At 40.3% G+C, this 12,015-nt stretch overlaps 1 protein-coding gene across 1 annotated transcript; it reads right to left on the bottom strand.

The window, feature by feature from the left end:
* Window positions 1-478: 478 nt before the first annotated feature.
* Window positions 479-2,168, bottom strand: LOC139721764 (alpha-N-acetylgalactosamine-specific lectin-like). Its single transcript, XM_071633088.1, has 2 exons — window positions 1,899-2,168; window positions 479-745 (listed from the first exon to the last, which is right to left on the bottom strand). Exons 1-2 carry the CDS (start codon window positions 2,166-2,168, stop codon window positions 479-481), a joined length of 537 nt encoding a protein of 178 aa, XP_071489189.1.
* Between the last annotated feature and the right edge of the window lie 9,847 nt (window positions 2,169-12,015).

The raw sequence follows: 12,015 nt of genomic DNA, 5'->3' as shown, positions 1-12,015 counted from the left end.
TCATAATGACATTATCTGATATTCACACGTTTCCCTACCTAATGCAATCAAACGCTAACACACGTACACTACTGTACTTTATCATACGGACATGATACTTTTTGTCGTTTTCATATTTGTGTATCAAAAGGAAAGCGTTGTCTGTAGTTGAAAGAAGCCATGCTTATTAGTGTATTGCAACCAAAATCTATAACATTCGAAACTATTCCAGTAAATTGCAATGTACACGCGATTATGATTTTTTTTTAATGTTTATTTTGTTGGTTTCATAGAAATATACAATTTTCACTGTCAAGTCAAGGATTTTTAGCTGTTGGCTTCCTCATCGTTTTTAATGCTAATGGCGAACATTTTGCATCAGCATTGGGAAAAAAAATAGTTTGACGTACTTCACAGGAGCAGACATGGGGAGCTTTTAGAGAATGGATAAACGTGTTATTGCGTGGTTGAAAAAAAAAATCGAATAAATGTCTTGCATTTATGTTTTCACTTTGCAAATAAAGGCCATGCTCTTCTGGCATGGCATGTCATTCCACACACGGTTGGTGTCGTCGGCGTAGTAACGACGCCAGACATGCACGCAGTCTTCGTCAGCTGTCCCGTAGAAGTCGTTATTCGGCTCTCCATATTTCCAATTATTGTAGTCAAAAGCAGAGTCGTCTGTGTTGACCCACTGACCACCCGACGTCTCTTGATGGAGACCAATCCAGTAGCCGTACACGTGATTAGGGCCTCCTGAAATGTACTGATTAATTATTGACGAAATGGTATGAAGAAGGGGTAAGTGAAGAGGTAAGTGATTAAACCTGGTTTTATGTGGCTATGGGTGTGTGTGTGTGTGTGTGTGTGTGTGTGTGTGTTTGTGAGGGCACGTATGTGCATATCTGTGTTTGTAGACAAATGCTCTCAATCAAATCAAAAGAAAAAACAGGAATGAACTGCAGTAAAAAACAAACAAACCTGAGCTTAGAAACGTTGCTTGTATATGGCACGACCTATACATAGTAACTGTTCAAAAATTTGGGCGTATTTACTGTCATTGTAGTACCTCGTCAACTATTTTTGAAGAAAATGCCAAGAAATAATCAACAAAATCAAATATTTCTAAAACAAGGCACAATACTCTACGCAAAGAGGAAACCATGTGACTGTAGTGATTGTATCTTCTGGGATCCACCACCCCGGGGTACCACCACCTGAAATATCACTTGTAAAGTATACAGACATGTTGCCTCTGATAATGAAACAAGTTAAAGGGTGCTGTTTAACAATGTTTCCTGTTTGAAAATCCTAGCAACGTATGAAGAGTTTGTTCACAAAAACCGATAAGTCCATTTTTGAAGATTTTGAAGTACGGTCTCTGTCATAAAGTACAAAATAATACCTTTTAAATGATATAGCGGTCACTACATATAAAGATACATTTTTTAGTTATGGTCAAAAGAAGCGAAAATTTTCTTATTATTCTCTTCATTTTTCTTGACCTTTAATCGCAAATATCTGCATTTGGCAAATATGGACATATCGGTTTTTGCGAACAAACTCTTTGTATAGTTCTATTATATTACCAGAGTGCCAGTCCCCATCAAGTGTAGGTATGTATCAAAGAAAAGTAAGGATGAATGTAAAAGAAAAGTTAATGCACAAAAAAAAATGCAAAAAATATACACTGTGTCACCATTTTAGTGAACATTCTGAAAAAAACATGTTTGTTTGTTTTGTTTGTTTTTAAAGCATTGAAGCAGTGTCAATTCCATTATGTCATATAATCATTATCACACAATATAAGAGGCATTTAGGATAAGGCAGTTCAATTATGGAAACACTTTTACTGTGTTTGGATCAAAAAGAAAAGAAAGAAGACAGAGTAAAATCTGCATTTTTGTCTCGACACTCACCGACCAATAAGGAGTGTCACCAGCGCTTGATCGGAATAGCTCGTATGCAAAGCGGTTTTCGCTGTCACTGTGGACTGAGATGAGATGGGCCATGCCGTTGGAAGTGAAGTGCTGGTTACATCTCTCCTCAGCAGCAGCCCAAGTTACTCTGTCCCCGAAGTAACGGTAGCAGTAACCCTGGAACTGGTGCCAGTACTGCGGACAGCAATCGGCTTTGCAAGATGATGCCACAGCAACGGTTGCCAGTAAAATGCAAAGAAGTGATTTCATCTTGGACATAGAAATAGAGAGAATATTTTGTTTGATCAATTAATGCAGATGTTTCTTACATTTGTATGTAACAACTTATAGGCAAATAGCATTAGACAGAGCTTTACTTGTCATGCGTTTTTCATCAGCCGCAAATTAAAATATTCGGTTTTGAAATGTCTTATATTCACATTTAAGTAAAAGACAAGCTAAAATACCAACGATTGAGGCATTTACCATAATCCTGTTCTTACGTCTGCAGAATGTGGTTGTCTGTATATCACTATTGTATTGAGAAGATTCTGTTGTTGCCCCGGGTACTGTTGCCTTTCATTTGCTTTCTTTACTTTTGTCCTACGTTGCATCCGTGCTCCTCATCCGTATCTTACACTCTGTTCAGAATTTGGGACCTACGCTAAACAAGCTCGCTTTTAAGAAGATTCCATCATATTTCTTCAGCGTTATACATAGAGCCAAATGTACGATGATTGACCGCTATGTTTTATATGTTAACATTAATTAACTGTGCATCCAAGCCGGATATCATGATTCACTATGTTTTATTATATTTGATGTACATTCCTTCATTGAGAAATATGAAAATAAATTGAATTCAATTGAATTGAACTGAATTCTCACACACTCGATTAGATTTTACATTCAGGCAAATGGTTTGGAGCCATGAAATTGCACTGAACTAAATGGTACTTGCGATCGCTCACAGTACCCTCTACATTCTTTAGGTTGAGATACGAAATTAGATTGAAAATCTCTATCTAAAGGCCGTGTCACACCATAACGCGGGCTTGTGGCGAGGAGGTAGTTTCCAGCACGTAGAAGATTTTCAGCGGGCGAACAAGAATGTTTGCAATGTTCATTCATGCCTTGTCATACCGTACGGGGGAACTTCTGCGGCTTGACTTGCGGGGAAACAAATTTACTCCAAGTAGCTCTCCGCAGTTGGTCCGACCTGACAGTGTCTAGCGCGTAGTTGCCCGGAGGTGCTCACGCAAGTCCGATTTAACCGCAGCCAAGTTTTGAGCATGACCAAAACTTTTTCCGGGTGAGTCGCGGGAATGCCCGGAGAGGTCCACGCAGAACGCCAGTAGGAGACCCTTAGCGGCAGTACTTCCCAGGCAATTTCCACGCAGGTACTTCGCAGTTCCGTATGCAGCCAAGATAATGAAATTCTGTGAGATTTCAGCCATTCCATTAGAGGAATTCCTTCACTAAGTTGTCAGCCCCCACGCGACTGGTACAAAGGTCACACAGTATACTCGCAAGTATAACGCGTCCAGCAAGTAAGACACATGCGCTGACTCGCACAAATCCTTTTCCGCCCTCAGGAATGTCCGGTATGCTAGAAAATCCCTACACGTAACAAGCCCGAGTAGCTTGCCTGGAAAGGTGTGACAGGGCCTAAACACGGTTGCGGGTAAAAAAAAAAAAAATATGCGTGCGCACCTCCGGGCGACTACTTTCGAGATACATGCTAGGTACTGTCATGTGCGGATATCTACGGGGACCTCCAGGTAGTCAAAATTGTTCTTTGCAAGTCGCACGCAAGGCTGATGTGACACGACCTTAAAGACCGTGTCACACCTTTCCGGGCAAGCCTTGCGTGCGACTTGCAAAGAACAATCTTTACTACCCAGAGGTCCCCGGAATGAGCCGCACATGACAGTACCTAGCACGTATCTCACCCGTAGTCACCCGCAGAGGTGTGCACTCATTTTTTTTTTTTTTTTTACCAGCAACCATATTTAGGCCCTGTCACACCTTTCTGGGCAAGCTACGCAGGCTTGTTGCGTGTAGGGATTTTCCAGCTTATACCCCGTTCCCACCGCCGATCAGATCAACTCGATCAAGCGAGATCAATCCCGATCACCTATTTTTACCAGAGCAATCCCGACCAAATGCTCGATCGTCCTTCAACACGATCCCTTCTCGACCGCTATTCGATCTTTTACGATCCACATCCCACCATTCTCGACATCTCCAGAATCTCTCCTCGACAACCACACAGATCTCTACTCGAACATCCCGATCTACACACAACCAATACACGATCGCTATACGGTCAATACTCGATTTCTACTAGACTTCTTAGACCAGCTCGACATGACTCGATCTGTGTAAGATCTTGCATCGAACGGGTCGGCAGGTTCGTACAGTGATCGAGTGAAAGAATAATTGGTTACAGTATTCGTTTGCTAATATGAGACAACTCAGTATTTATGCTAGAATACGGCGTGGCCCAAAAGAGTGCTATAAAACTGACTATTTATTGCAAAAGCATGCATGAACGAAAGAAATGATTAGCTTAAGTATAGGTTTTACCGGCCAATTTCGCACTTTTGTCAGTCCATTTGATAAAAGGTTCATTCAATTTAGCGAAAATCCTCATCACTGCACATTCTGACATTCAAAATTGCAAGTTGTTCGTCCAATTTAGCATTCCGATCAATGAGATTTGCACATGTGCCTTTCGAATTCGTAAAACGGGCATTCAAATTGGCACGTGCTCTTCAGTCATTCAAATTCGCTAGCACTGGCGAGAGGGGTATTTCAGTCATTCAGTTTCGCATATGGGAAGTCAAATTCCTAACAATGTTCATTGAAATTAACGTCATGTTATATCTTTTTTTGAAAAGGTGATAACATTTAAACGCGTATTTCTATGTGACTTATTGTTTCATCCACGCACTGTTAAGCAGTAAAAGTATCGCATTTTTGACCATATTATACAACTCGAGTTTGCTGTTCTGTAACGCTCATTTTCTTTCATACATTATTATTATTATTATTATTGTTATCATTATTATCTATTCGGCTTTCATTCACAAGATCATAGTACATATTACGAAATCAGAACATACACGACATTTTAGGCCTACCTGTACCAATACTCTAGTTTAACTTCATCTTCTTACAGTCATGACGACACAAGTTAGATACAGACGCATTTCTCAAGGGGACAGAAAAAGAATTATAGGGATATTTGATGATCATTACCTTGACTTCCTATACAACTGGCCGACATACGGAAAAAAGCGCTCAACGGTGAGATAAGTTGTGGCCATGCACATCGTGCACATGTTGCACTATCTTCGGACTTGAAGAGTCACTAAGCACATTAAAAAAATGTTGCTGAGTACGAAAATGTGAAATGTAATGACGCTTGGAAAACAATAACTATGTTAAAAAAATAAAGAAAGAAGCAAACCATAAACATACGTGCTAAATTGACCGAGATAGATGTTAAATTGATTGCCAAAAAATGAATTTTAATGAACGAGAGCTACATGTCCGTGATCACGTGACTATATCATTCTAAACTGAATGAACGAATAACCAAATGGTGCTTGTTTTACGAGTTTCAATTGAAAAAGTGTTAATTAGAATGAGGCTAAAGGTGATTTGAATGCTCCAAAATGAATTTGAATGAAGAGATCATAGAATTGAACTACCGAACATGTCATCTATGGTATATTTTGCTATGAATTGAATGCAGCAATTAGGAATTGGACTTACAAAAGTACGAAATTGGTCGGGAAAACCTATAGTTGTATGATAGGAGAACACTTCCTATTTTGAAACCACAATCATCAATTTAATTCTTGTGCAGGCGTTTCGATTCTATAGTCATTTTTTCCTGAAAAAAAAAAACCGATGACAAAGACTGATCACTACTGTTTGTGAGCCACTCAAAAAGGTACAAAAAATGCATTCAGTTGTATTCATTCATTTCATCCGTTTTCAGTAGCTATTTTCGACGCATTCGTTATCAGTTTTTACGGCTTCACTATCGCTCAGTCAAGTAGGATATCAGTGCCCAAAGTTACAGATTTTGTAGATCACAAATTTTCATGGAGATCAAAGCGCCTGCACGAAGATTATTATCATTGCGTCAAATAAAATTTGAGGTGTCTTTCTATTGAATGATGTAACGATTTCATTCAGTCGCTCATATCTTTTTAAATAAGAGACAGTTTTGTAGCACTCTGTCGTGTCTGCCGGGCACCATGTATAATATGATAGGTTCGTTCATAAGCATGCATTCGATATTTGCAGTGGATGTGAAGAATAGAAAATGTAAATCTGATGTCTCAAAAAAAAAAATGTTACACTGCCACGCTTCGTAAGTGCATTACATATAAGTGGGCTGAAATTAAACTGGTCTAAAATGAAACAAAGGCCTATATCCCCATAAATGCACCATTATTGAGTTGAAATTTTTTTTGGACTGTTCTACGAGCCTAATGAGTCGTGTTATCTTTGTCATTATTGTTCTCATTATTAAAGGATGAAAAAGTGAATGAAAAATATGTATGTATTCATTGATAAAGTGTAGGCCCAAGAGTGTGTAAAAGAAAATACATGTATCATATTAATTTCCAAATTCATGAAGTGTGCCGATATGTGGAACAGAGTACATTATTATGAAAATAAAACAATATAACATTTTACACTAGCAAAAAAAAAAAATGATGAAAATCTTGGTTGTTTATTTTCAGCCAATCGATATCAAGGTGGACTTCAAGCAATGTACATACAACTCTCAATAAAAAAAATTATTAAGCGAAGCAAAAGTGTAACATCTACGTAAATAAAAGTAAAGTAAGTCACTGAGCATTAATTTATGAATCTACGTTACAACTACTGTTTTAACACGACAGAGTAAGAAATAGATTTTATATCAACGTAACCAACTTTAACTTTGAAACAGACAAGCTATCAAAAGAATTCAAGAAACATTTCTCAGTTTATAAGTTAAGTAAATAATCTAGAACATTTCCTTTTACGTTACAGTCATATTGCCAGAATACCGAATTTTTCTCAGTTTCAGTTGTGTTTCCTTTCTTTCTTCTGGTATTTTTGTCTGGAGAGTCTAATTCTGCCATGTCTGCTGTTTAGGGTTTGTTTTCTTTTCTCTCTTCGTGACCCTTTTCTTTTCTTCAGTGAGCCAGCAGTGGCTGAAGATACTGACGACATTTAACTTTTTAACGTGACCAAGGACTGCATATACTTTTTCTTAATACCTGAACAATAAATGAGTGCTAAGAAAGTACGTCTGCACCTGCTGCAACTACTGTCAAAAAGTGCTCGGTATTTGATCGAGTGATCGAGTTTAGTCGAGTATCAGTCGATAGCAGTCGTGTAGCGGTCGTGTAGCGGTCGAGTTATTCATGAAACTGATGAATCCTGGATTGAAATCAATCGTGTAGCATTCGAGTATAACTCGGGATGATCGGGAACTGAGCTCGGGAAAAAATCCGTCCCGACCACACTAGATTTTTGTACGACCGATTCCCGATCAGCTCGATCTCTTCTCGATCACTACCAGAGCTGTTGGTGTTCGGGCTTCCTACCCGAATATTTTGGACATGTCCAAAATTATCGTGAAGGAAGCAGGAGCGATGCCGATCAAGGTAGATCGACCCCGAATACCAATGCCGAGCGAACCCGACCAGGCTAAAAAAGCTTGATCGGGATTGATCGAGTTGATCTGATCGGCAGTGGGAACGCACCATTATTACCGGCAATTTCTGAGGGTGAACAAGGATTTGGGCGAGTCATTGCATGTGTCTGTAAGCAGGGTTCCCACTTAGCCGAGTTACAGTGCCGAGCTTTGGCGAGTTGTGGCGAGTTGCCTCAAAGGGGAACTCGCGTAAAGCTCTTCATGTAACTCTGGATAACTCGCGACAACTCGCGTAACTCGTAGTCAATCTGCAAAACTCCCCATGAACTCGCGAGTGGTTAAAAAATTTATGAACATGTTCAAAATTTTCCCTAACTCGAAGTAACTCGTGCTGAACTCTTTTAAGCTCGTAATATACTCGTACTACAAGTTGTACTCGTAACAAACTCTCAATACTCGGACGAAACTCGCGATGAACTCTTCGTAACTCGCCACCTTCAAGGATAATTCGCGAGTTCTGCTCGAGTTTTGAAGAGTGCAATACGAGCACTACGAACCTACTACCAGTATGTGTAAGGGGGAGTTGCCCTCGAGCTAAGCGCGAGTTTAGATCGAGTTCTGCGACTTACAATGAGTTTTGTGTTCGCTTATTCAAAGTGCATTGGACTGATCTATTGATATGGAATTATTCACATTTCACAGGGATTGCGCGAACTCATAACGGACTCGAAAGGGCTCGTAACGGGCTCGTAACAAGCTCTTTATAACTCGATGACAGCTCGATTTAAGTCGTACACAGGTCATCACAACTCGCCACAAGATCGGTGTGACTCGTATCACGCTCGGATCACTCGTACCGCTATCGTAGTAAAGTCGATGTTGCCTCGTAGATCACTCATGCGCAGCTCATTAAAACTGACAAATTTCACGCGAGTTCACGCGAGTTCAGGCTCGCGCAGCTCGGCAATACTCGGGACTCCAACTCGGCTAAGTGGGAACCTTGCTTTACTTGCTGGACGCGTTCTACTTAAATTCTACTTGCGAGTATACAGTGTGACCTTTGTACCAGTCGCGTGGGGGCTGACAACTCAGTTAAAGGGGAAGGCGAGTAACTGATCAGTGGGAATCAGTGGAAATGCTGGAAGATGATTGTTCCAATCCTTATGGGATTCATTCAAGAGTTCATTGTATATCTATTGTTGTGTGAAAATGATTTGCTTCAGAATGGTCTCATATTCAAGTAATGTGCAGTTTAATGCTTCCAGGTTAGCGTCCCTGGTCAGTGACGGGGCATTAATCTGCACATTACTTGAATATGAGACAGTTCTGAAGCAAATCATTTTCACACAACAACAGATATACAATGAACTCTTGAATGAATCCCATGATTCCACTGATTCCCACTGATCAGTTACTAGCCTTCCCCTTTAAGGAATTCCTCTCAAGGAATGGCAAAGTCCCACGGAATGTCATTATCTTGGCTGCATACGGGGACTGTGAAGTACCTGCGTGGGAGTTGCCTGCGAAGTGCTGGCGCTAAGGGCCTCCTGCTGGCGTTCTGCGTGGACCTCTCCGGGCATCCCCGCGGCTCACCCGGAAAAAAAGTTTTGGTCATGCTCAAAACTTGATTGCGGTTAAATCGGACTTGCGTGAGCACCTCCGGGCAACTACAGGCGCGATACGCGCTAGGTACTGTCAGGTGCGGACCAACTGCGGAGAGCTTATGGTAGCAAATTTGTTTCCCCGCAAGTCAAGCCGCAAAACTTCCCAAGATACGGTATAGTAGAGGCTACTATGTCATCCCGTGAGATTTTCGTGCCAAAATTGATTTTTTTAGCTAACTTTGTCAATTTGGGGGTGCTGAATCCAAAAAACTTTGGTTCCATATTTTCTGACCACATCTTCAGCCGCCATTTTGAATTTCAAAATGGCCGCCCTAGCAGACTGTATTTTGACCCATATTTCATAAAGTGAGCATTGTAGAAGCTTAAAATTTGATGTAAAATGCATGGGTGTGATGTCAGACACTCTGATGAATCTTTGTCTGATATTGTGGATTGTTTTGATACAATTTGTAGGCTGCCATTTTGAATTTCAAAATGGCTGCCATAGCAAGCTGTATTTTTACCCATATCTCATAAAGTGAGCATTGTAGAAACCTCAAACTTGGTGCAAAATACATCGTTATAATGCCAGACACTCTGATATATCATTTTCTGATACTGTGGATTGCTTTGTAGAGTTTGTAGGCCGCCATCTTGAAATTCAAAATGGCCGCCACAGCGCTTTTACCCATATCTCAGTTTGCAATTATTGTAGAAGCATCAAATTTTCAAGAATGCACCTGCTTGTGGTGTCCAACGGTCCAGTACAGCTGTTTCCTAATTGTGGATCATTAGATAGGCCACCATGTTGAAATTCAAGATGACCGCCATAGAAAACATAATCATTATACTGTGGTAAGCGCCTTAGATGAATGTGCCAAAATTGTAGTTAGACTGAATTCATTTCCAGTTCACGCAGAATGACAGCCATCTCTCAATTCAAAATAGCCGCCATAATTTCAATATGAAAGGATGAGGTTCTAATAACGTCATCAAGAGATACTGAGGGGCAAAAACTGCGTAAGGGGGGGGGGGGTGGAGGGGGACTTACCACAGTCCGATAGTGTGGGGCAAGCGTGTAAGCGTTACATATCCCGTATAGCCAAAAAAAACAAAAACAAAAAAAAAAAACAAACGCTAAAACGGTTCGTTTTTGCCTCTCGGGCAACACGTTATTTTGCGTTGTGGAACCTCGTTAATGATTGTATTTAATCCCAATCAATGAATATTTGTACAAAAGCAAGCATTGATGCAATTGAAGGTGATCTTCAAAAACTTGATGCTGCCTCAAAAGAATGAAGACAAACAAGGAAAAGTCTCGCAATGGCAAGAAATGCTATGGTCACCCTACCCAGGCATCCCATTCACAAGCTTGTTTGTTGGCCATAAACTGAAACATTTAATGTTTGCTAGATAATCATATTTCTGGAATAACACAGAATGAAGAAGGAATACGTAGGCTTTTTCCTGATTGCCCTAGAGTGGGTCACCTTCAATTACTAGTATCAAGACTTCCAAGATGCTTACTGCTGTACAGCCAATGATTCTAAAACTACAAAGGAGTAATGATAGCTCAGTTCTGCGGCGCTTGCATCCATCAGAATTCCTCCACAACTTAGAAGATCATCACACGAGGGTAATGTAAGAAATTGTCACTGCCTTGAAGCTAATGAATATGGTGTTTGGCAGTCAGGTATCAGAAACATTCAAGGGAGATACTCTAGAAAGAGATGAAAAGGGCAGTTTTAATGTTCTGTACTAAGAATTTGTATCTGAGAGAATTAGAATATATTAATCTCTGGAATATTGTGAGAAAGGCCAGACATTCAGCTCGTGCAAAAAATACACCATATAAGATTGGATCCAACGTCATTAAGCTTAAGGGATCACCAATTCTTCGTAACATTTCCACTGGTTCTACAGCCTGACAGACCTGTGATCATTATCCAGTCATTTCTGAACGATACAATTATTGAAAGATATAAGTTCTAAGCAATTCCACAATCACTCTTCATCTCACTGTTTCATGGCCTTCTCCTCATTCTCCCTATTAAGGGTTCATTTTCCTACCCATGCCTTAGAAACTCACAAAACTGAGCCAAATAAACAGCCTGAAAGTTGAAATACTGAGCAGTCAATTCCATCTGACACAGAGACCACATCATGGAAAGAAAAAAAAAAGAGTTCATCAAAGATGCCATGGGAGTTACTGTCACCCGTCACTCACAATAGATAGCCTAATTCCATTGTATGTATTACAGCAACGGAAAATCAGAGATATTGATGATTATTACCTATACGAGGGAGTTTTGGGAGGCAATTCCGGTTGTTATTTTGCAGGGTTAAAGGTCAGGAGTTGTTATTTTGCAGGGTTAAAGGTCGGCAGTCAATATGCTTTTCGCCACGTCGCTGCGTAACAGTAACAGTATGAGCAAGCAGTGCAATCTTCCGGTTTGGGGAGGTGGGAAGAGAAAGAGTGGAATCTCTCTCCCCACCTCCGATCGACCACGAAAAGAAAACATTCCAGGACGTCCAGGGTGTCAGTTACACGCACCGCAGAAGAACGCTGATAAATCAACTCATACAAGGTCGACCACATACAGCAGCACTACGCAATGACTAGTCCATTTGTGATCAGTAATAGCACAGTGACCATCAGTTTTACAACTCTCAAACTTTAAGCAGAGAAGTAAAAATAAAGTGTAAGAACGTTCAGAAGTTTGAAGTTTGCCTGTTACAACTACATGTATCTTTGAAGTTGGAGTTGAATGATATACATTGATGAACAATTTTGCAATTATTCAACATGTTGATGGTCTACAGGTAGTCAAATGTGGCTTGA

Source organism: Diadema antillarum, unplaced genomic scaffold (genome assembly GCF_040938485.1).
Source record: "Diadema antillarum isolate AM-2024a unplaced genomic scaffold, OU_Dant_1.0 scf00000150, whole genome shotgun sequence".
Taxonomy (NCBI): Eukaryota; Metazoa; Echinodermata; class Echinoidea; order Diadematoida; family Diadematidae; genus Diadema; species Diadema antillarum.
Note: the sequence above shows the minus strand (reverse complement) of the source record. Positions and strands in the feature narration are given on the sequence as shown.